The 26,306-nt window shown below is 30.8% G+C and overlaps 4 protein-coding genes across 4 annotated transcripts in view; 1 reads left to right on the top strand and 3 right to left on the bottom strand.

Moving 5' to 3' along the window:
* Positions 1-233: 233 nt before the first annotated feature.
* LOC146539845 (pfs47 receptor-like) lies at positions 234-4,692 on the bottom strand. The gene is made up of 5 exons (XM_085207487.1): positions 4,579-4,692; positions 2,681-2,929; positions 1,323-1,528; positions 971-1,114; positions 234-580 (listed from the first exon to the last, which is right to left on the bottom strand). Exons 1-5 carry the CDS (start codon positions 4,583-4,585, stop codon positions 494-496), a joined length of 693 nt encoding a protein of 230 aa, XP_085063613.1. The 5' UTR covers positions 4,586-4,692; the 3' UTR covers positions 234-493.
* Positions 4,693-4,799: 107 nt separating this feature from the next.
* Positions 4,800-9,590, bottom strand: LOC146539846 (uncharacterized). Its single transcript, XM_085207937.1, has 6 exons — positions 9,572-9,590; positions 8,714-9,499; positions 7,912-8,475; positions 7,272-7,814; positions 6,656-6,768; positions 4,800-6,243 (listed from the first exon to the last, which is right to left on the bottom strand). The coding sequence occupies exons 1-6, from the start codon at positions 9,588-9,590 to the stop codon at positions 6,037-6,039; spliced, it is 2,232 nt and encodes a 743-aa protein (XP_085064063.1). The 3' UTR covers positions 4,800-6,036.
* A 486-nt stretch (positions 9,591-10,076) lies between these two features.
* On the top strand, positions 10,077-11,722 carry mRpS24 (mitochondrial ribosomal protein S24). The gene is made up of 4 exons (XM_085207330.1): positions 10,077-10,245; positions 10,324-10,510; positions 10,950-11,050; positions 11,490-11,722. Exons 1-4 carry the CDS (start codon positions 10,213-10,215, stop codon positions 11,676-11,678), a joined length of 510 nt encoding a protein of 169 aa, XP_085063456.1. The 5' UTR covers positions 10,077-10,212; the 3' UTR covers positions 11,679-11,722.
* A 496-nt stretch (positions 11,723-12,218) lies between these two features.
* The window catches only part of twin (CCR4-NOT transcription complex subunit 6-like twin), a 162,017-nt gene continuing 147,929 nt past the window's right edge, over positions 12,219-26,306 (bottom strand). The window contains exons 6-12 of the mRNA XM_085207329.1: positions 25,521-25,678; positions 24,388-24,542; positions 23,894-24,045; positions 20,650-20,874; positions 20,161-20,332; positions 19,792-19,931; positions 12,219-19,355 (exon numbers count right to left, since the gene is read on the bottom strand). Of these exons, the coding sequence (XP_085063455.1) occupies positions 19,276-19,355; positions 19,792-19,931; positions 20,161-20,332; positions 20,650-20,874; positions 23,894-24,045; positions 24,388-24,542; positions 25,521-25,678 (1,082 nt within the window). The 3' untranslated portion in view covers positions 12,219-19,275. The remainder of the gene's footprint in view (positions 19,356-19,791; positions 19,932-20,160; positions 20,333-20,649; positions 20,875-23,893; positions 24,046-24,387; positions 24,543-25,520; positions 25,679-26,306) is intronic.

Genomic DNA, 26,306 nt, shown 5'->3' on the forward strand with positions numbered 1-26,306 from the left:
GCTATGTCGACTCCCACTACAGGAAATCAAATATTTAATATTTTCATTTCAAAGCACGGCGTTGAGTTCTGCCACTCAACTCGCATTGCCTCTAGAATTGCCTGCTACATGCTAAATACAGTGTAAAGCTGAAGAAAAAAAGAATCCATAATTTACCATAACCATTTATTTACTTAGTTGGTTTTTGTTAAAGTTAAAGATTTACAGGAAATGGGCAAAATAAAAATCATTCGAACAAATAAATGCAAAATATATTTCAATACTGTTGTAAGCCTCTTTCTACCCTCTTCCAATTGTTTTTTAAAAAACTAACCACTATATTGAAAATTGTTCGTAGTTTTAAACAGCATTACTCAAATTATCTTTTTATAAAGAAAGAATAAAACTAAATAAATGACTTTCAAACTAATTCTTATAAATAACATATATTAATGTTCCATTAATTATGATTATTTCCTAAGTAATCCCTGACATGTTCCTCAAAATATACTTATTACATAAGTACGAGGCACTCGTACTCTGCTGAAGACCTCTCTTCGCCGTCGAATGGATAGTAGCATGTGGCGTGGCTTGGGTGGATCTGAAAATAAGGATTATATATTTCTTATTGTATAATATAATTAAACTTCAATGAGACAGTTAGCATTTTTGTGCCCATTTTATATAATGGACATAAATGGGGGCATAAAATGGACAAATCCTGGACAAACGTATAAGTAAAGATGGACAAACAAAAAATAGCTAAACCAGATCAAAATATTGTGGTGAAATTGTAACCACAATTTAAGTTAATTAAACGAAAATTTAATTATCTTCTAAAACACTTAAATATATTTTAAATAAATATACAATTATTGCAACCTCTACGATTAAAAAGGAATACTCTAAATGCTAGACGAATATCATCATAAATTATTTGTTATTTATAGGCTGTAAGCCCTAATAAACAACATAAAATAATTATATTCACCTTTCCAGGAGTGACACATCCATCGTGTGTGACTCTACCGAAGTACAATTTCTCTCCGTCAGCAGTGACGCCGGCCTCCACCGCGCCGGGCGGGACCTCGCCGTTTGTGGAGAACTGCCATGAGAACATAGCGGGTACTAGCACCTGAAAAACATTATTATTTTATTATTTATATTTTTTTTATTAACGAAATTGGCGCCAGTGTAAGATTGATATAATTCTTAAATTTAGTAGATAATCCTTGTTTTTTTAGCGCCACGATTGTATCCCGTAAACTGCAGGGTTGGCTGAGGGAACCTAGTGCTGAGACACTCCATGACACAAACCTAACTACTAATTTGATTGTAATTACCTCAAATTGATCCTTAAGTATCTCTTCACCACCAAAAGCGATGTAGCAAGCATTCTTAGATGGGATCACTTTAGCTGGGAGGATATCTCCTTCGTGATGTGCTCTGCCCGCGTAGATCTCTTCGCCATCAGCGTCAGAGCCCACACGTAGAGCACCCATGGGAATGCTCCTCTGGCTCAAGCAAGCGGGAACCCAACGGTATGTACCTGGGTAGTTTTGTTACTATTTAGTATATGGTAGAATTATCTTTCCTAGAAATATGTTTAATGAATAGTTAGAAATGTATGATGCATTTTGCATCTTGCGTACAAGAATTAAAAGATGTAATGTCATGTTTCCTTAGATTGGTCTTTAGCTCATTTACGAATCCATCAAAACATATAATCTCTATTGAGAGTCTTATGAGGTATCTCATTAACTGATACTACTGCTAACTCAAGTACTGCTAAGTCTAGTCTTTGGTGTGGTGTGGTAACCCATCAGGTTATCATAGATAGAAAATAACGAATTTTCAAAAACAATATATTGAAGTCACTTTCAATTATACATTTTTCCATTGCTATCGTAAATATTTATTGATATACGTAGAACTTATCAGTTTTTATCAGAAAAAATTGTTATTTTCCGTTTTTATCATTAGATATGTATGGGTGACTCGTTGAAAAAATATGTCAGGTACGTTTAATGTAACAATACTAAATTAAAACAACACATAAAGCAATGGCCAAAACTCTATATGGCTTATTACATACAAGCCTGGAAACATAATGTATTATTATTATAATTTATGTGAAAGAAATTTATAAAAGACAAGGAAAGGAAAGGAATTTAGGAACCATAGAGAGGATTGGCCCAACATCGGCAGACGGTACCCCAAGAATTTGAAGAGATAACACCTCGCTTCACACTACTAATGAAAAAATCAGTAAAAATAACTAAATAGATAGATACATGATAGTCCAAAATTGGATTGTTGTGTCGATTAATCATTTCAAAGACAGTGGATGGATAAGTTTAGCTAGCAGATAATATTCTTGGTAAATAGTGATAAAAGCGATTAAAATAATAAAAAAAATGTAAATATAGAAATGAAATCATGAGCAAAAGCATATTGCTTGGAAGATTTATGACAGTTAGTCATTACATGAATTATTATGTGATTAAGGAGTCATCTCTTCATCTCATAGCAAAGTGCAACGATTTCGTAATCTTTCTAAATAACTAAATAAATAATAATATAGACTAATTTATTGACATTAATGTTCTACATTAGTTAGTGACGTGTCACTAATTAAAGTATTTGCATCAAAACCAAGATTACGTGATCGTTTCCAATCCCATGTCCCGGTAAGACTTACTCCAAGGCAACTCGACAGTTTCTCCGGGTAATTCGGGCACTGCGTCTTCTGGTTGTTCGACTACTTGGACGGGATCAGGAGGAGGGCCAGGGTGAGGGTGACCGTGGGGAGGGTAGAAGTAAGCGGGGTGAACTGGGTAGTATACTACACCGGGGCCATAGGGATATATGTGGGGAGGATGGCCAGACCCGGGAGGGCCGGGAGGATAGCCGTGCGGTGGAGGCATGCCACCGTAACCGTAATATCTGTCTGCATAATACAAATTAAGATGTTATAGTTGTCTATCTATAATATGTTTAAGTCTTGTTGATTGTTTATTAAAGATATAAGAAAACATCAGATTTTGACCTTTTTTGAAATTTTAGATTAGAAAAACAATTAAATGAAGTATTCACATATTAAAAATCTCTTTTGAAGGACCATAGGTTACGTATTAAATTGGGTTAGATATATAAATTAACTTTTAGTATCAGAAATTTTGTTTAAATAAGATTGTAAAATCGATTATGTTCGATGAGTTATCATATATTATAAGACTTGTTTATCAAAGTTATACTTAGATATCTGTTAATGCCATTAAGGTATCTATTTTATCAGTTGGTAACCACTTGTCGAATGTGCAATCCGAACCAAGGAAAAGAATAAACGACATTCTTGCTGTTATTTCTAGAATAATTATATGAAAGCAGTGTAAATTTCTTGAATATTTAATATTTCTAGAAGCAGCGAAACTACTCGTAATTTTATTAGCTGTTAATAATCACCCATAGCTGTATGTTTGCGCATGCGCATTATTCGGCTGTTCTTTTTTTTATTTTTGGTTCATTAAACCTTACAACTGAACTATATGATACCAGTGTTGATACTATAAATTTAACACTTCCTAGTTCTTTTAAGATGTGATTTGTTTTGTACAAGCAGTAGTGTACATAAACATCTATTGCACATATTTTAATTATTTATAAATTTTTAGTACGAGTCCCTAATTACTTATTCGATTGCGATTTTAATTAAAGATAAATTATATAATTATAATGACAATAAACGAACGGACTGTTAAAGTTATTCGTTAATGATAAAGTAAATTTGAAATTATTAAAAATTTCTTTTGTTTCAAAGTATATACACATGTAGGGAATGAAACGCGGCTTCGCCCGCTTAAATTTATTGTTATATTACAGCAAAAAAATCTTACATAAATTGTAACCTGTGTGTAATTCTGAAGTATAAGTTATATTACTGTAAAGTTTCATCTAAATCCGTTCAGCATTTGATGCGTCAAAGTAGAACAAACACCCATCCTCTAAAACTATCCATTTATAATATTAGTAAGTTTATATTCAAATTTAATTGAATTTTGAAACAAAATTAAATTATTCGTGTTATCAACGCGAAGGTTAAATTTACTAGTAATTTCTATGAGTAATTTCTCGACGGAGTGCATTTACTAATGCAAGTGGATTACATTCTATTTACCATCTTCATAGAGACTGGTGTAGAGCAAATCAACATAACAATTGATGACGTAGAGACGTATATTTCAAGTATTCTCTAGAAAATCAGTTTTCTGGTACGTAATGTATTGTTTGTGATATATTATTATTAGACGCTATATGAAAAAATATTATAATATATACAGAATGTTTAACGATTATTAGCCTTAAAGGAATAATTTCTTGTCTCTCTCCAATAACGATATAATTTTACAATACTTTTTATTTTTTTTGAAGATAAAGACTTAAAGGAAATGACAGTACAAAAATTTTATTACTAAATTTTTTAACCATTTAATTAATTTGTTACGCTAACGAAATTATTTTAATATAGAGATATACGGCCATTGCTTTTAATATGAAAATGGGTGAAATTGTTATCTTATCAGTTATCTTATCACTCACCTGCCATGTCGCGTCCGTGTCTCACAAACGACTAATGTAATATAAACGCCACGTACCCTTAAATACCGCACACGACTCATTAACAGATAATACAATAACTAATAATAATTGTAACCTAACCTTAAGAGGCTATCGCTTAGCTGTTGGATCAAGAACCGGATACAGAAGGCAGTATTACTTGAGACGGCACGTATTGTGCGGAGGTTCCTCTCTCTGGAGCCCTAGCCACCGATGGCTTGGACCCTTGTCCCGCCCTCGGAAGAGTGGTTTTTTTATATTTTTAAATGTATCTTTTTTTTTATAATAATTTATATTTAAAAATGTAAAAATAATTCGCTAATTTAATAAAAGTATATGCTGTATTGTAATTTATTTTCTATAAAAATTTGCTAGATCTAAGAAATAAAATGAAAAGCAAAATTGTTTTGCTGTCACATTGCTAAAATGTCATTTTAAATTTTGTATATAGATCTTAAACTGGGAAGAGGATATGGGCTTAGGAATAGGAAGGGCCGAGTGATTCGTGCCCACCTCAGTATAGCCTGGATTCCACTCCAAATATTTTACCAAAAAAACATCTACATAACCCATAAAAAAAAATTAAACTTTAATATGACAGCAAAACTAAGCCCTTTTATAATTGCTAAATATATAGGTACTTATAATTTTATTTGTGTAGAATTGAAGATGAAAGTGTAGTTCTGCCACTCAACACGCAATGCCTCCAGAATTCGGCAGGAAGTGGCGCACGGAGAGAACCCTGCTGTGTGCGGGATAAAGCATGAAGCTGATTTGATTTTAGATGAAGTTACAATGATATTATAAACAATTTAATTCTTTTAATCTTTATCGAATTTTCCAATTTCGTGATTTGGAAAGTTAGTCTGTGTCACTGATTTCCGTCCACTTTGCAACATGGTTGCTACTTGGAGGATTGTGGAGGCATACATTTTAAGATATAGAGGGAGTTAGAACGCACAATGTTCGTATTCCATGAGACGCACGCTAATTTTTAACCAATGCAAAATAATATTAATTATTTCATTCCCCCGAGTGGGATTCGAACCTACAACTAACATATTTGCAGTCACATGTCTCTAAATATATATACATAGGTTTATTAAAAACTCCGATTCCAGCTTCGGTTCTGTTAAACCACTTCCGTTACTTCTCTACTTTATACGAGGTGCCCTGAGCCTACCCTTGCTTTATTATGTGAAGTTAAATAAAATTCGTCATCATTCATCTTATCGCACTTACTACTTCTGAAGAATAAAGTGAAGAACACGATTAACAGGAACTTGGCTACGTTCCAATATTCCAAAATAATAAGAAATATTATAGATACGTGTGATTTCGAATACCGCTACTAAATTAAACAAATTTTACATTGCTAAGTATTTTTCTTAACTTACTGTTTGAAGTAAAATCTAATTATACATATTTTTAAAAAAATATTTATTTCCCACAAAGTTTCATATTCTCCATAAGGAGTTGAGCAATATTCTGGAATTCTGGTAAACCATACTCTTTGCTGTTCCTCCTGTAGTAGTCGACGGAGCCGTAAGTCACAACTAAACTTTTTAGAATATCCTTTATTATATTTTTAAATATTTTCGGCTTCGGTCTGCTATCCTTCTCCGCAATTTTTATCATTTGGATTGCCTATTAATATGTAAGATATTATTATTTACATTACAAAAAGGCCAGAACGTGGCGTAGGGGCACAAGCGTGTGATAAGCGTGACAGGTTGTGGATTCGATTACCCTTCGAGGAAATAAATTTAATATTTTCATTTCTTCGCTCTGGTAACGAGGCAAAGCACGGCGTTGAGTTCCACCACTCGACACGCAATGCTTCTAGAATTCGACGAAAAGTGGGGAACGTAGTGTCTTAACATAAATAACAAATAGTTGTAATCTGTTAGTCAAATCGTACTAAACTATCAGTACGGTTAGTCATAAAATTTAGTTTATCTAATCAACGTGATCATACAATATTTTGTACAAGTAAATAAAATTTCGAGAATTTCAATTTTATAAGTAGTAAGTAATTATCATTATTTATAAGGTATACCTTCACTTTCCAAGAATTTATTAATTCACCTAAGGAAGTTCCTTTTAAATTTAGCCCCATATCTAGCAAGGCTCTTTTTAATATTAGTAAATGATGACGGCGACATATTTCTCCTGAAATATAATATAAATATATAGTAGTCGACGAATCGTGGCTGCGCTGGAGTTAGCTGTATATGCTGCGTCGATTTCATCTTACAATTTTTCTCACTTTTGATTATTCCTATCCCGGGCGAGTAATGCACGGAAGGTCCAAAAAAATATGCGAATAAAAATACAATATTTTTATTCGCATTCGCACATTTGGGGTAGGAAAAAGCTCCCTTTGGCCTTTCCCACTTCCTGCCAATTTAGGAGACAATTTGTTGTGCGTGACGGAATGTATCTAATGTCGTTTTTGATCATATAATTGACCGGAATATTTTTTTGCCGGTGCCGGTGCCGTTGTTTTTGCCAACGTGTACCTACTGTTGGGTACACAGAATTTTAAAAAAAAACTATCTATATAAATATGTGTCATGCGGACATACTAATTCAATATGTTATTTGACCAATAGATAAAATATAAAATAGAAAGTGGACATTTTTATCTTTCGCACAAATATGAAATATCGTACCTTTCTTGCAACCTTGTTCGTCGTATCCATTTCGACAGTCAAGTTTTCCATTGCAAATTTTATTAAGTGATACTCTTTCCTTCGCATCTTTACATTGATATGCAGTTAACTTTGGTTCTGCAGCACAAGCTTTATAACACACTTTTGAGCAGAAAGGCACAGAACAGGTGCCGTTTCTACAAAAGCAACTATCGTTAATCTCTCTGTCATTACCTGTACTAGATCTTTTTAACGCGAGCCCCAAATTTTGGTTTAAAGCTGCCAAGAATAAATAGGCATCTTCAATTTCGCTTGAACCTGCTGACTGTTCCAAAATATCTGTGTATATAATATTTAAAAGAGAAAAGCATTGGTCTCTCAGTTTAGTTATTATCATTTTATCAGGATCAGACTCAGTGGTGAACTTTTGTAACTTTGTGACCAAATTGTACAGATATAGCAACTTTTTTCTAGTCGAAGGACGTTCTTTGGAAGCTTTTAAATTCAACATTTTGAGTATATTGCTGTATATTCCGTGAGCATCAAACTTTGCGTATCCTAAAGCTGTGTTTGCAAATGATTGAAAAATTATCAGTAGTACATTAATTAAAGGTAAATAACAATTTATTTTTATGGAAATTATTTATATTTCTGAACTTACCAGTATCGCAACCATTTTCATCACTTTCATCAATACAGTCTGGTCTGCCGTCACATAGAGAATTCAGTGATATTACACTTGAGCCGTTTGTAGATTCGCAATTCCAGTTAGCCAGGCCGTGCTTATGTCTACAGATGCGCTTGCAAGTGTCTGTGCAATTCGGACAATGATCTCTAATGCAGCTACATTTTGGTGGCCAAGTTATTTTTTCTACCGTTTCACTAAGACCTACTTTGTCATGACTTCTTCGTGCAGCAACAGGGATATCATCACTTTTTTTAGAGCAAAGTGTACTGTGTAACGCTAGCGCAAGTGAACTAATAATTAGAGCAATTTCATTTGCTTTACGATTGATAATTACTTCGCTATCAGTTTCTTTATTTTCAGCTAATTTATTCATGTGTGAAGAAAAATTTAAATATTGCTCTTTAAAATCTAGCTGAGTTTGTAGAACGTCTCTGATAACACGAGTTTGTGTTAGTTCATCAACGTGAAAACAATTATGTTCATTTAAATTGTCTATTTTATTAATAATTTTTATTGAGAATTCCATTCTTTCCATAACTACAAAATATTTTACCATAAAATCCTTGATTTTCGCGATTTTTACGCACTTTAAATGAAACTCTTTAAACGGATTATTCGTGTACGTTACATGTTTGAATGGTCCAGTGCCCAAAATGTATAAAACTAAATATAAACAATTAATACGGCCAAACAGTTACATTTAAAATGTTTATACATATCAAAACTTATTTATCCACTGTTATTTGATTAGAAAAACAGTACTGTTAAATCTTACCTTGTGAACCGCAATATTTTTCATCAGACCCATGTGGGCAGTCAGTGCTACCATCACACAACGTGTCTAAGGAAACGAGATCATCGTTATAAATACATTTTAAGCTGTTCATATCTAGTATTTCAGAGCAAACTTGATAAGCATTGTTGCATATATCAGCTACGGTAAAACTTTTAAGTGTGTGACTGGTTGCAACATTATTATTAATAAAATCGGTCCTTCGAATTTTGTTATTATTTGCAAAATAATTATCAATTTCTTCTTTACCATTAGTTTCTGTAATTACTCTTGGTCTTTCATCCGTTGGTTGGATTACGGGGACTATATTTAATTTTTCATTTATTGAATCTAAAAATCGACGTTTGATATTGCCTAAAAGTTTCAGTTTACTTTCCTCCGTTTTTAAATTATCTAACTCGGCATTGATGAGGTTTTTTATCGTATTTGATAAATTATTTACTGCTTGCGTTCTTTCCTTAGAGTCGTTTCTGTCTACTGAAGGTTTGTCATTTTCTTTCTTTGTTTCATTGTTTTTCTCTTGCATTGTGAAATTTAAAATCTTTTCTTTGATTCCTTCCATAATCAACTGTACATGTTTCTTACCTTTTTCGCCTAAATGCTCAGCTGCTTTAAACAATTTATTTTCTACAGATCTTATCACAAATTCTCTATTATTCGGAGAAGAATGAGATAAAATGTCTTTCGCAATTTTGTTTACTTTATTCGTTATATTGTAATTGTTTTGAGATAATACTGACACATTAGAATCTCCATAGTCAGATAGTCCTAAAATTTGAAAAATTCTACCTAAATATTTAAGACAATATATTTTATATAAATTTGTAAAATTAATCTTACCATTCGTCTGTAATATCATAAATATTAATAAAATAGTGGAAATCAGGCACAACATTACAAAGCACATAAATCCATTAAAATTTCTAAGTAGTAATATTTTTGGTATTAATTGCTAATAAGCAATGGCAATAAAAGAGTTATAATCTACAACAAATTATTTTTCTAATATAACTAGAAGGTGATAAGATAACGGGACTAATGTCGCACAGTGGTTCTGGATTCTCATTTGGGACTTTATAAGTTTTACTTAGATATAACATTCTCTGCGGCAGTCATTAAAAAAACGTTTTACTAAGTGGGTACGAAGCTCTCTATTCTTTTAAAATTAAATCATTTAAAAGGTATAGAACTTATAAGAATAATTAAAATAAAGATTTCTTAAATTTATTTTAGGTTAATTTTGTATAAAAAAAGTATTAATCGTAATTTTAGTTTAAATTACGTTTGTGAATTAATTGTTTAGTATTTCTTAACGCCTTATGTGTTTACAAACGACAATTGAAAATGTCAAAATTAAATATGTCAAAGGAGGATTGACATATTTATTTATAATTATAATTCCTCTACAGTTTAAAAAAGTAAACCAGAATTTGTAAATATATATTGCTAAACTATTTCGAAAAATAATTTATATTGGAAAAATGTTAACTACGTCTATTACTAAACTAACCCAGGTATGTTATGTTACATACAAAATGTAACCTCACTTTTTTATTAGGATATTATTTAATGATTTTTAATACATTTTACAGTCTGCTAATATATTGTCGCAATGGTCACCAATATTAGCATCTCAGTTGCACACATCGGCCGCACTAAACAGAGTGGTCTCCGGAAAATATCGGATCACGAAAAAGAGAGACAAACCCCTTACTTATGAAATGGCAAATCCACCTCATTACATTGCTCATCGAAAGTCTTGGAACTCTTGGAATACATGTAAGTAGAATAATATATATATATTCAGAAAAATCGTTATTTCTCTTTTCTAGGCATTTTTGGTTCATCTAGGAAATTTAGATGGGAATATTCTATACCTATAATAAATATTTTTATAACAGAAAATCTCTATTATAACTAAAGCCATTGCGATTGTTATTGTGATCGTTTTGGGTCCAATCGCCACTCTTAGGAATAAATTATTTACATTTCTCTCTCTCATTTCTGTTGAGACAGTGCGGCATTGAGTTATGCAACTCAAAATCAAATACCTTAACATAAATTTGTCTCTACCTACCCTGCTATAGGCAAAATAAAATGTGAAGCTGATAATAAATATCAAACTTACCCAAAAATTCTTAAATGTTTCTTATAATGTAAAAATAATAATATGCAATTTTTCTTAGAAAATTAAATACTTAGTATACCTTGTTTCCAGCCAGTTTAAAAGATGGTCTGCGTAGATCAGAGACTGCTGTAGAAGATGAATTTATAAGAAGATTCATGACTGGCACATGGCACGGTCTTGTTTGTAGTGAGGTATGTAAATTATTTTACATATACAATTCTTTTATATGCCCGTTTGTTATACTCCTGCTCCTACACATTTGGACCAATTTATGTCAAAATTGTCTATTGGTTTGTAAATGGTTGGAAAATATAATTTTAATTTCTTCTAAGTAAACAAAATTTATGAAATTAGCCTAGCATTTGCTAATATTATTATACATATTGGAAAATTTCATAACAAAGTGGCACAGAATCTGATTATAAATGTGATGATTGTGGATGCGATTCCCACACAAGGGAAATTGGAGGAAAGTGGAGAATCAAGTGTCTTATCATTAGGTTCCCTCTGTCTACCTAATACTTTACACTGTATCTTATATTGCTATATGTGTTATACAGTGTGAAGCAAAGATATTCAGATTAAAATATATTTCTTTGCAAGAAACTTAAAAAAAAAACCCTATTACAGGTAATTATAAAACGTCAATTCAATCATATACGTATAGCAGCCATCATACGACGAGCAGTGTCACCCACAAAAATGTACTTCCTCATTGGTTATACGGAAGAACTTCTATCAACTTGGATACAGTGTCCGGTTACATTAGAATTACAAACTGTGGATAGCCACAAAGATGTTGTCTTTAAATATATTTAATTTGTTATTGTTATATAGATTTAGAATACAGAATAGGCAATTTATTTTTGTTTTATTTATTTACTTTAGTTTCATTTTGAGTGACCTATCACCATATGTGTTTACAGTAGATTCTCTATTCCTAAATAGAGAATCTACTGTTAAAACATTTATCACTTTTCATTGATTTTCCAGACAATGAGAAAAGTGAATCATAACACTGCACTTTGTCTTATCTGGCCAGAGAAAGAAAAATATTTTACTGCACGGAGATTGTACCCACAACTCTTGTTATTATTTTTAGTGTGGTTATTTTTCGTTTTATATAATTGTTTTCATATATCTTAAATATTTAACTAATTTTTCTATAATCTACATAAATCGATTTTATTTTTAAGCAATATAATTACTTGGACTACATTTTATATTTCAGTCATAAAATTCTTGAGCTAATCTCAAATATTATCTGCCCTTAATTTCACAACTTAATTTAAAAAAAACATCTACATCAGTGAATTATCCAAAACATTAAGGAAAGAAAAGAAATAAAAACTCAACACATAAAATTCATATTCTCTTATAATTTGATTCAGCATATCATACACAATGTGTCAACAAACAACAGCGAGACGCGGGCCGCACGCACTCACTCACACCCCAGACACACATACGTACATACACACATAACCACGTTTACACGAACATATGTACATAAATACACACACGTTCATAGATATAAAATGTATGCACACGCATGTATATATATATACACACGTACACGCACACACTGACACCCCGTCCAGCGCGACCGAACTTCTGCACATTTGTACTTTTTGTAATTTGCCTTTAATCGTGTTGCTTGATTTTGTTTTACATAATATATGTATAGTATTAGTAATTGTATTTTAAATACAAAGAAATCGATTATAAATAATTAATTGAAAAATCGAGTTGAGATCGAACTATCGTCATTAATAAAAACTAATTGTAAAGCAGAAAGATGAATACTCAAGTTTTACAATATTTAAAACAATAGGAATCAATAATATGGTTCAGATCAAAAATTTCTTTCAAGTTCGATCTCGTCTCCTTACACAGATTATAAAAAAACGAATTAATTTATAAAGTACACAATATTAATATGTAGATAATCAATTTAATTTAAATATTATTTTCACAGCAATTTAAAAAGAAGGGGTCTGTTATAGAACCAAATACATTAAAAAGGACATGGCAACACAAAATCTAGCAACACCGAACCCAGAATAGGTACACACAATAATAATATAAGTTTCATAAGAAATTTTAACACTGAAATGCTCTCGCGTTATGTTCAGGTAAATTTATATTGTCTATCACAGTGACGTAAAGCATTTGTCCTTACATACTAGTGAGTTATCGCGATCTTATTTATTATTAAATCACCGTAAAACGTTTTGTCTTCAGAAAATATTATTATTTATGATATTTTTTCTTTTTTTTTAAAGTCTCAACCAGTCTTTAGAATTGAGCTAATTCGATAGTGCCTGTGGAATGTCTGTCGAGATACACACAACTTTCGAGGCTAAGGCCGGTTATACACTGACATTTTTTTTTACAGTTAAACTCGAGACTGAAAATAAAAAATATAAAAATAAATTTATATGACTGTAAATTAATTGACAACTATAAGATTAAAAAAATACTGTCAAAAAAACGTCAACGTCCGGCCCCACTTCTGTCAAAGTCAGTTTGCGCAGAAGTCACGGCTGACAAAAGGCGAACGGCTCGCTCGTTGCATAAGCATTAATTGTCGTATTTACAAAATAAAATTTACATTTAGTAATTTAAAGGCATTCGTGATGAAATATTGCATTATTGAAACTTCCCAGTCACAAGTATCCTTTGAGGATTTATAGCAAAACGTAATTGCCAATATTAAAAAAATCGTAATTTTTCTTTTTATATTTACATGACAACTAAAATACATATAATACAGGTATATACAAATAAAGTCATACAATCGAATACTAAACAATAATCACATCTGAGGACTTTCAATAATGCATAGAGTATAAATTGAAAACATAATTAAAAAAAAACGGTTTAAATATACAAATGTAATGTGCGATAATTATTATTAGAGCTATTAAGTAAAATTGACCATCAAAATTGTATTATAAGTAAAGAGATCATCTACTACAAATAAATTACAATAAAATTGTTACATATATTAAAACTTATAGTCATTTGAGACCGTTTTTAAAATATATTTTCGAAATCGAGAAAATTTAAGAAGCACAAAATATAAACTAAAACTTCAATCTTTTTTTAATCTATAAACTAAGTACATTAATGTCATATTACACTTAACAATAAGTGTATTTTATTTAAAAATATATTCTGATAGGTAATAGAAACTTCTAATAATAACTCTAAAAAAATATTTTACATGTAGATATGTATATTTTAAAAACGGTCTCTATATATGCTTTAAATTTGCTTTTTTTTTAAATACTGAAAATATATTCGATTGTATCTGTATTTAAACTTTACTCGATAGACACACCAAAATCGCTCAAAAAGGGTACATGAATATTTTTAAACATACACAATTATCCAAAAAAAAACGTTATACAGAATGTACTTTTATTGATTTGTGACATCATTACACAGTAAATAAAAGGTTACTTAAAATATTATGTACCCTACTGATATCTGTGTGGAAACAACAGAAAAAAATGTATGCCAGCCTTAGTGTAAATAAATTATGAGAAACAATAGTTTTTCACAAATATCGCACTTTATTTATAATTTATATGATAAATAAAACTTTGTGTATAATTAATTACGTCAGATTAATAATTTAAAAAAAAACAGATGACTTTTACATAATTTTAATTTTTTTTTTTTTAATTTAATTAAAACAAAATCAATCAGTTTAAAAATCTATTAATTATACGCAAAACCTTACTTCTTATAAATCAATCCAACAATTTTAACTTAAAACTCATCAGCATGTAAGTACATAAGTAAAATTACAAAATTTTGAAAAAAGAAATCGTTGACATATAATATAGCATCTACAGTTTCAGTTTCAGACTTTATATTTGCTCAGCCATTGTTCTATATCGGACATTTTTATGTTATTATACAATAGTGTTGTAAACAATTCAATGAAAAAAAAGAATACATTTATAAGGTAGTATAGCGAATTGGTGATAATAATAGTATAAAAACGGCGGTTTCAGAAGTAAGTATTCATATAAAGTATTACAATTATTTTATAGGGTATATTTATTTAAGATGCTTTAATAAAAAATATATTATTGGCAGTTTTATTATAAAGTAGAACTTTTATAAGGCATTAATTAATTATCATATAATTTTTTTGTCAATTATGTAACTAATATTAAAAATTTATGACGCAGTAATCTTTTTGAATGCAGTAACGTATTGTTTAAAATTAATTATCTAATGTTACTATAAAGATGGAAAAAAGAAAATAAAAATATATATGAAAATTTACTTGGAAACCGTCATCTCAACTTTTGTGCTCAATGACACCAAACTATGACGCCACGCCCAAACAACACCTAGATAATACAATTTACAAAATTTCCCAAAGATCACTTGATATGACGACTTTATATTCTATCTGTACTTAGAAAAAAATATACATCGAGTGTAAAAAAAACGTATTTTATAAAACACCATGTACCCTAGAAGTAATTCGATATACCCTCCTTTATTCATGATTTGGCTCACATAATATATATCAATGACAACTTTACGATACCTATCACAAAATTGCAGTTACAAGTTAAATTAAACAGCACCTATAGTTTGATATACGTAATAATATAAATATAGAATAAAAAATATTCAAAATCATATATATAATAATGAAGACAAAAAAATTAAGCGTAGACACGATTACTATGCAAATGGTCCAATTGTTTTTTGTGTTTGTATAAAAAGTTCCAGTAAATATCACTATTTATTCCGTTTTGACAACTAACGCTTCACAACGAGGACACAACGGGATCGATCTATAGTTTTTGCTCATTAAAAAAAAAAAAGAAAAAATGGGTTATTAGTTAGTTTTTAAAATTAGTTATTAAAATTCATAATTTAAAAAATATAAAATTAATAACTATTGTAATCTGATTCTAGATTTAAAAAAAACGAAGAAATGCTATTTTAACGAGCACAAACCATACAATTTCCCTATGACTAGTTAAAAAACAACATAGCTCCACCCTTAGTCTAATGATAAACAAAAAGATCGACGATACGAACAATCCTTTGACAAAAAACAAAAAAATACGGCAAACTAATTCCGACGAACGAACGATTGTACGACAGTTTAATAAATTTATCATTCAAAAACCATTTCATTCGGCCAGGGACGAAGTGCCGTCAAAGTATCGGCAACACATTCATTCGTTCATTCACACACACCCATACATTTGTACTAAGTCAGTATGCTACCCGCTAAAGGCACTAAACATACGGACCACCATACGATTAATTAATTATTACTTAAAATTAACAAAAAAAAATCCATAGGATAAAAATTTTAAAAAAATCGCGTCCAAGAAAACAATCACAGTCCGTGTGTTTTGTCCCTAAAGGTCCCGCTGTCGACCATCTCTTAGGAAAAATTTACGATCTAATCTACAAAATGCAACGTCGGCGAGAATACTGAAACAAAAATTATAAACATTCAATTTACAGTGAGTTCGACGAGTCGTGGCCGCCCTAAACTAGCTATAGATAGCAAAAGTAAGGCGCTCACGACTAGTCGACCGTACTGTACCCTAAATCTAATTGAATTTGTAAATATTTCGAATGAAATGTCACAATGAGTCACTTGTAAAAACTACTTAGACCTACAGAGAGGTGTCCGACAGCGACGACACTACTCTTAGGTAAACCGAAATCGGAATACCAAAATCTTTTAAGAAACAGGCTATTCATTTATCACGTAACGCATATATTAACAAAAAATGAAAAGAATAAAAAGTCATTAGAAATTATAAGAAAATTATACAAATTGTATTTTTTTAGACATTACGTTATCAATGAAAAGCCTTCAGAAAGGTACTTAATTAGTATAGTATAGAAGTTTCTAAGTCTCGCTTAAGTTTGTTTGGACACACGCGTTTTTATTAACCTAAGAGCGTCACCCGACTTTGTTCTAAATGAACACCATTTAACATATCGACCACAACACTAAGGCCTTTATATTGCTATATATTGCACATGTTATGTATATTCATATTTTTATTATTTATTTAAATGATTCGAAAAAAAAATATATAAGTTACAATTGACAATATAAGAAAAATCTGTACAGTAATTTCGATTAATTTGATTTGATATTGTATTCAATTGTATACTTAACTTACATGAGCTTCCAATGTTACCAACTAAAAAAAAGTATGCATAAATCTTTAATACCAACATAAAAGTAATAACACACTGCTATATATAGCAATATGAACCTATAACCACCATATCTAAACACGACTCAATGATTGAACCATACAAGCAACACTGTAACGCTAAGTTACCAACTATTGTTCATTTAACATGCTTTGATAAGTGAGACAATTTATAACAAAAAGTGTTAATATTATTTTTTTTTAATTACATTTTTTTTTAAAAACAATCTCGAAACATCCAAATTAATTAGCAGTATTACAAAAAAATAATTGCTGAATTAAAATGAAAATATCGAATGAATTAAATCGTATACATCGATAAAAACCGTAAAGTTGGTATTACTGCAAAAAATGAGAGAAAATAAAAGAAAGAAATAAATTGTCCCACAGATCTCCATTCAGAAATACGAATTTCGAACTGTAAAATTGCACGCCCAGTCTCACCAACATTGCTAACATGCCCATTACCTAAATAAATATACAGTGGAGGAATATTCACTAATTCATAAATGGACGTTTGACTCGCAACATTTAATTTGTGCTTTTTTCTCATTTGTATACACATAATTCCAAAATATCAGAACCCGATTACAATTTTCACAGATTATATAAACGAAAAAAAAAACCGCTGTAATTGCCGCAGACAAAAAATTATATTATTTATTTTATGTAAAAAAAGCATTTCCGCATCAGGTCCCGGCTATATAGAATAATAACATAATTCCTCAACTGTATAGTGATCAATAAACTAAGCGTAAAATTTGCCCACAATCTATTACTATTGAAAAAATATTTTCCTCTCAAAATTTTATATGAATTATTCACACTGTTCAAAATTAACGACGAAACGGTCGTATTAAATATAATTAATATATTTAATTGTGTTCCAAAAGTCCTAAGATTGCACTGATGACGTCACGAACTAAACTAAGCTACTAGCGTTGCCAGATGTAAAAATTTTAAAGTGTAATAATATAAGTAAAATTTATACACAAAAAAATCGTCTATTATTATTAAATTTTAAAGAAAAAAAATATGCCAAATAAAAAAAACTTTTGTACCTATTCTTTTAAATGAAAAAAAAAAACCAACGGAAAAACATGAACAACCCATTTAAACTAATTATTTTTGCAATCACCTGGCAGCGCTATACCACAGATAATTAAAAAAAAGAAAACCTTCGAAATAATTCAAAACAGATTGATTGAAATGAGCAATGTCCATACACTCTATGCTAACGCTTTCACTTTCCACTGCAGAATCACATCGTCGGCTTAGACTATAAACCTGCTAACAGTTTATTAAAAAAACCATGAGTTTATACGTATTATCAGAAGATTTTTATAATTTCAAAAATTGATTTATATTAATTAATCGATTTTGTTACTTCTCTTTAAATAAAAAAATAAATAAATCAGCTTAAAATGTATTTAGCACGTTTACAGTCTAAGCCACCGATATTACATATGAATATATTCTATTTTGTCAATAACTAAACATATCTACGAGTGGAAAGGGAACATTCTAGTACAATAACACATTGAGTTAAAATATTACTAAGGCAGTTTTTAAACGAGACACATCATCGGTTTAAACTTACACTCTATTTCGTCCATTGTTTCTAAACGTAGTCTATTTGATAACAATGACGTATCTCGTTGGTATTGAACTCTACCAACCTTTAGAAGTTATTTAGAATTTGGAAGGATCTAATAGTAATATAAAAAATTAAGTATACAATGTTTGGGACATGTTTGTTTCAGTTTGTATTTTTTGTATATTACCAAAATTAAATAAACATCTTTTAAAGCAAATGTGTGTAACTAAAAAAAGGTATTTATATATATCAAAATTAAAATTCAAACATATCCCAAGTGAAACTAACTCAAACTTCTGAAAGTTGGTAGCACCCGCCCTCACGTTTTACATGTGTGTTTACTATAATGTTGATTTTTAGTTTGACCATCAAATTGACTGTGCTGGTGTTTTCCATACATTTCATCATAATGGCTATCAAACTTGCTATAATGTTGACCATCAAGTTTTCCATACTGATGTTGACCATTGAGTTGACCATCAGGTTTGCCATATTGGCCATTTAGTTGACCATCAATTTTATCGTGTAGATGTAAGTGTTGTAAGTGTGTGTGTAGTGGTCGCTGCGGTGGCGGGGCGTGCGTGGTCGCGTGCTACCTGCGCCCTATCAGCCCATTGCTGTTGGGGCTCGTGGTGGGCGACATCTCGAGCTCAACTAACAACGGGAAGTGGTCTGGAAATATTATATTAATTATTAGTATTACATATATTATATAACATATATTATACAATATATATGTTAAGTGCAAAGTTTTGTAATATTGTTTATTTTGGACGTAACTCATCATGTATTTTAGTTAACTTTTTAAAATAGTCTTTAAATAATTTACAAAAACAAATAGTTATTTTAAAATTTAAATGACTAGTAGAGAAGTGATGAAAAACCTTTCTTTTCCTATACAGCATTTAAATGTAAGACACTCCATTCTATGACAAATATTTCGTCGTATTCAGTGATGTATCCAGAGCCTAGTGTCCGGTGTCTAGTGCCCAATGTCTAGCTACTTAAATATCTAGTGTCTAGTGTGTGTCTAATGGTGTAGTGCCTAATATGGAATGTCTAGTGTATAATGTCCAGTGTCCAGTGTGCGACGCGTAGTGGCACTCACCGGAAGGTATGTGCGGGTGCGGACAGCCGACCACCTTGTGCTCGCGGAACCACTCCTGGCTGAGCGGCCCGAGCAGTCCCAGCGGCGTCATCGACTGTTTACTGTAGAATATGTAGTCGATGATGCCCTTGAAGTCGAAGCTGCAAATAATGTACGGAAATTATATTATAGTTTTTATGATAAGTAAAAATTAAGTATTGAATAAGTGTGTTGTATTTTTTTATTTTGAATTTTGAATAAAGATCAGCGTTAAGCTTCGCCATTCAAATGACTCAAAAATTGTTGAAAAGAAACGTAACTTTAACACTACGCTCCCTGCTATATGCGGGATGCAAAGTGAAATAAAAAAAATTGCAAATCAAAACTCACGTATAGTTAGTATACGGCATGATGTCCTCGCTGTAGGCGGACGCAAGTTTGAAGTTATGCGTGAACTCGTGGTCGGAGCCCGGCATGCGCCGCAGCGACGTCGCGTAGCCGAGCTCCTTGAAGTCGCGGTGCTCCGCCGCCACCCGCCCCGATGATAGGAACTCGACGACACCTGGAGAATTATGGTTAATATTCATATTAACGGGTGCCAATAGGCGCAGGTTAAAATCGTGATTCATTCAAGATTTGGGTATGTTTGTATCCATATTATCTAGATTATACCTGCGGCTTCGCTAATATCGTCAAATGGAAAGAACTAAGAGTTGCATAACACATTGCACATGGATAGTTTATTGCGTTCAAACTATTAACGCGATGTAATTATTTCTTAAGAATTAATTATGAAGATAAATGTACATAAAAAAACGCAAAGATGCAACATAAATAAAATAATAAGAAGTCTCCATTGGCAAAAGACGAAACACTCACCACTATCAGGTAAAGAATTAAAATCTCCACACAGTAAAAGTTGAACATTGTCCTTCTGGCCGGTGATTCTGAGCGTTCTCGCCGAGTCGTCGAGTATGGACCTCAGTTCGTTGCTCAGCATCATGGTCTGTATCAGTTTGACGTCACAGAACTCGGGGTCCCAGTGGATGTGGGCAGTGCATACTAGTATCGGTTGTGCTAGGATCGAGCTGTCTGTTGGTACACCTGGAAATTATAAGAGTTGAGCTTTTAAAAGCATATGTTAATCGTTAATAAAATTAAAGACAAACGCAAAGATAAATAACTGTATATTAATAAAACGACAACAAGTATTTTTAAGTTTACTATCGACGTGCAAAGTAAAAAAAAGAAATGACTAACAATTAAATAAAGAAGAAATGTCTTAGACACATTAGTATAGCGTTTCGAATTACTTTTTAGCCTAAATTAGTGTTTGTACAAATAACAATATTTAGTAGTGGTAGGCTAGTTCTAACAATAACATAGATACTACAAAATATTTACTACAACAGACGAAAATAACATTAAGTAAGGCATGCCAAAATAAATTATTACAGAAAGAGAAAAAAATCTTAATAAAAGAAAGAATCATTACATATAATACTTTTTCAAATTATGACACCCTCAATCGGGGTAACTTTGACAGATACGCACATTGCAAAAGTGTTTTTGTTTTTTTAGTGCCTTCATAATACTTTTCACACATAGACATTCACATAAACAAAATGTTTATAAAAATTAATACACAAAAAAATTGTACAAAAAAATTGTAAAAACATACAAAAAAATTAAAACACATCAGTATACTAGAAAATCTGAATTCTGTAGTCTGTCAAAGTTCCGCTAACTTCGGCATACAAAGAACAAGAACTACTCATAGAAAGGTATTCATAATTTTTCTTCTTATCAATATAGGTAACAGTGGTTCACGTTTTAATTTACAAAAATATGGAGAAACAGTCTTAAAAACACGTCTAATAGAAAACTTTTAGGCAAATTAAACAGAAAACAAGCCAAAATAATATAAACAACCAAAAAAAAATGAAAAGTCATAATCTCCTCCAAAATTGTCATCCCTTATGTAGAACCCCGGCTCTTTTATACTAATTTACTGGTATCTAATCATCATATTTATTTTTTTCAATTTCAAACAGCAATTCGTTTGATGTTAATGATGCTAAAGTAAGTAAGTAAGTAAGTAGTAAGTAAAGTAAGTCCGTCTATATTTGTGTTTTCTTTGTGCTGAATCCTAAGTTTCTTTCTGTTTTTAAAATAAACATATTGAATAAAAATAGTCAACATAATTATATTATACGAAAAAAATTGTGGAGACGAGTTCCGAGTGTCAATGTTACCCGAAGAAACAAAGTTACCCAGATTGACTGAAACAGTTTTGATTTTTCTTTCATTAAAAACAAAAATAGAAGTAAAATTTATAAAATATCTTTCTGTAATTATTATTTATTAAACAATCCAGCAATATTGTTGTAAAATTAAACGATACACACCGATTATAATCTTATCATCGCCGTTAAGGCCTGAGCCGGGAGCACGAGGGAAAGAAAGAAAAATATTTCAAATAATTGTATTTATACATGTATGTGATTGCATTATATATTTTACGTTTCTTTCAGTTAAAGAATAACAATAATTAATAAGTATCAATAATCAATATATACAAGAAATGATAACTTAGTTTAAAGTCATTCTATTAAATAAAACTCATGTAAGTTTTAATAAACTTCAAGCAAGATAATCTAATAATTATTACTCAATTAAAAAAACTAATTACTTATACACTTATAAAATTTATTAATCAATTAATTTTAATTTATTATATAATTTATCTTTATACAACTAAAAAAAAAATCACCATACTATAATCTAAATTTCAACCAATATAGGTACACGAGTACGATTACGGCGTAACAAAAACCAATTCCGAGTCAAAAAAAAAGAGCGTTACATAATTCAAGAACAAGTTTCAAAAGTAATTTAAGTACAGCTTTCCATTAAGCCGTCGCGTCGGTACCAATTAATTGAAAATATAATTTTTTGTAGTGACTTAACAACGCGTTGTATCGCCGTTCCTACGGTTAGTTGGTCTGTTTGCGTCGTCCGTCGGCAAAAATATCGGCAATTAAAAATGTTTGGAAAAAAAATATAATTAAATAATCAATTGAGACTATTTGTGGCGTAGGGGCACAAGCGTGTGACTACAACTGCGACAGGTTGTGAGTTAAATTCCTACTCGAAGAACATAAATATATAAAAGAAATCAGTACAAATTAAAATGACAAAGTGAAGAAAGCCAACATATATCCATTCAAACGATGAGATATGCTATATATTATTTACAATATGAATAGCAACGCCGCGCTGTTTTGCTAGGCGGGAAAGATTAAAATAATTTGAAGACAAACAAACATACTCCCGTGTGTAAATCGAACTCACAACTATCGCGCTACCTACACTATAGGCCACGTATAGAATTAAGTGAGTATAAAATTTGACACGACGTATTCGTAACTATCAATTATCTTTACAGCTAATGGTTGAGAAAAACAAAATTTAATTAATAAAAGAAATGTCACCTGTCTGCCCTACTATTAATAACGTTGTAAGAGATACTACAATAAACAAATCTATGAAAATGTTCTTTTTGGGAATAAATATAGCTTACTATGTACTTTCTAACATAATATTGTATACCCAAGTAAATATATTGAAAAAATTAAGATTTAATTTATTATGACTTCACCGCGGCAATAAATACAATATAAATTAAATATATTAAATACATATAAATTAAAAGTTAGAGGCAGTATGGGGTTCGTTATAGGTTCAACAACCGCTGAAAGGCATGTTTATATTTTAATTTAATATGGTTTGTATCTCTGATCTCTTTAATCAAAAGTCACTTAAAAAGGAAAATAATAAATAGAATTGAACTGATATGGAAAAATAATTGAATATAAAAGAAACCCAAAATAAAAAAGACTGCAATTCTAATCTCACGTTTATAGTACGGTCCACGAGTCGTGATCGCCTTGAAATTAGCTTTAATGAAAATTTGCGCTTCGCTTACACAGGAAGAAAATAATCAAAATTTAGAAAATTTCTAAACTCAGCTACGACAAGGGCAGCCACGACTCGTCGTATTATAAATATTAATATCTAAACAAAAAAAATACAAATTAAAATAAAAAATTATACAACATACCATTCTCCCAGGCCGCCTCCTTTGTCTTCAAGAGTGCCGCCAGCCCGATATTGTCTTTCGGCATCACGCGATTCAACATATTGTCGGAACCTTCGCTGTTCGCCATCGCTAATTGATTGAATTCGATGAGGTGCTCCTTTACTAGTGAAAATCTGTGGAATAGTGGGAAATAAATTTGTTAATATTGAGTTTACAAATTTTCTAAGAACATAATTAAGTAAAATTTGAAATATTAAAGTTGATAAAAGAATTTACTTTTTTACGTCAAGATATTTATAACTTACACGTATTTATACAAAGTAAAATGCTCTATAATATATATTACTCTGGTAATGAAACAAAGCGCGGTGCTGAGTTTAATGAAAAAAAAATACATCTCCCTGAGCGGGAATCGTACCCAAATTCGTCGCTTTTACAGTACGACGTTCGCGCTCACGCGCCACCGCAGCCTACTGAAATGAAATAATAACAATAACAGAAAAAAGAAAACTTACTTAGCAGATCTAAAAAAAATGGCGCATCCGTCGACGTACTTCCTCTCCGACTCGGACATGGTCTTCGCTCGAGACTTAGGCGAGAATATACCGTCATACCCATCAGACTTGAGTTCCGGCAGGAAGAAATTGTAGAACTGATCCGTTTCCACTTCCTTTTGATGATGACGAGAAAAAATATATATTTTTATAGAGAAATGCATTAAATTATATAGTAAGGTAAGAGGATGACGATAATGTGTACATGGTGGAATGACGCAATATGTCAAAGAACATTAGGAACGAACGTAACAATTGAATAAAAGGTAATTTATATTATGTAAGACGTCGTAGTTTTTACACAATATAATATAAAATTATTATGTAAAACTCTTCCGTTACTGAGTGAATGACACACACTGTACAGACGAAAGTAATGGATTTGAAAGATAAAATTTGCAAAGAAGTGCAGGAAAATACTAAGAAAGGATTTCTCGAAATTCCTAAGTGAATGTGAAATTCGAAATTTTCTGCGCAATTTCTTTTAAGCGAAATTATTTTATAAGAAAAACTATGGCATCCCAATTATTTTAAGAAAAAATAATACATATTACAGCAAACAATATTGGCGTAATAAATTATAAATGTTCACAAAGTTTATAAAATTAAAAATCATTTAGCGGACAACGCTACAACGAGGGGTTCAAAAAACAAATTAAATCCACATATTTAAGAAGGAGCAATTACTTAAATTAGTCGCGAGTACGTCGTTTTGACAGTGATGTATTAAGGTAAAAACAATAAGCATGGTTTGTTTTACAAATACCAACTTGCTATACATAACATGTACTTAAATACAAAAACTTTATACAATATAAACTTGGTTTGTATTTAAGTATTATGTTAGCAATTATTTTGTCATAAAATCTTTACAAATCATACTGAATATAATAAAATATTTTGTTATGAAATGTATTGAAATGAAATGATGAATTAACTTAAAAATTTACTACAATCCCTATATCTAATGTAAATTTAAGCATTTTTAATAGTAAAGATAAGCATGACATCGACATATATTAATAAAATTACTTAAGAATTGACAAATTTTATTGTATCAAGATTTTGGAAGTATTGGAACTATCGTAACTAACCTGTAAACTGATGATATCCGCAGCATAATGCCTGATCTCATCAAGTATTCCCTTCTTCCTGTAGTCCCACTCGAGCGCCCAGCTCGGGCAGTAGCCGTACATCTGTCTTGTCGCGTACTTGTCGCATAGCACGTTGTAGCACATTACTGTAAATATACCTGAAAATAGTATAATAATAATTTCATCAAATGAAGTGCTAAAATGTATATCAATTATTAAGGTAAATGTCCTCTTCTGAAATGCGTGGATATCCATATTCAAAAAACATGTAAATCGATTTTTTCGATCGATCGATAGTTGGAATATTCCAAGCTTAAATCAAAATGATGAATAAGACTATTAATTTCTCAAAAAAATAACTTACAAAATTTAGCACATGTGCTAAAATTGAAAGCGCAAATAGAACATCATACTCAAAAATTATCCATTCCAATATATTATCAAATTCCAACATATCTAACAGATAACCTTATTCTGTTGAATTCGGTTAAACATATAAATGTTTTTATTACTAATCTAACCTGTATACAGCTAGCTTTTTAGTAGGTACGTAATTCTAAATGGTAGCCAAATAATATAAAAATTTTGGCCAGATATATCCATATAATAATAGAACTAAAATTTCTAAAACACATGTAAACTTCAAAAGGTTTTATCGGATTTAACTGGAATTATCTAAGTAAAGTATGAAAACGCTTTAAAGTTTCACTTTGGAGCTTACTGCATGTGACGTGAAAACAAGTGGGTATTAATCTTCAGGTCACGTTTTAATGATCAAAATGAATT

The sequence above is a fragment of the Heliconius melpomene genome, chromosome 3 (assembly GCF_056956725.1).
Source record: "Heliconius melpomene rosina isolate 202511_hmr_F chromosome 3, ASM5695672v1, whole genome shotgun sequence".
NCBI classification, from domain to species: Eukaryota; Metazoa; Arthropoda; class Insecta; order Lepidoptera; family Nymphalidae; genus Heliconius; species Heliconius melpomene.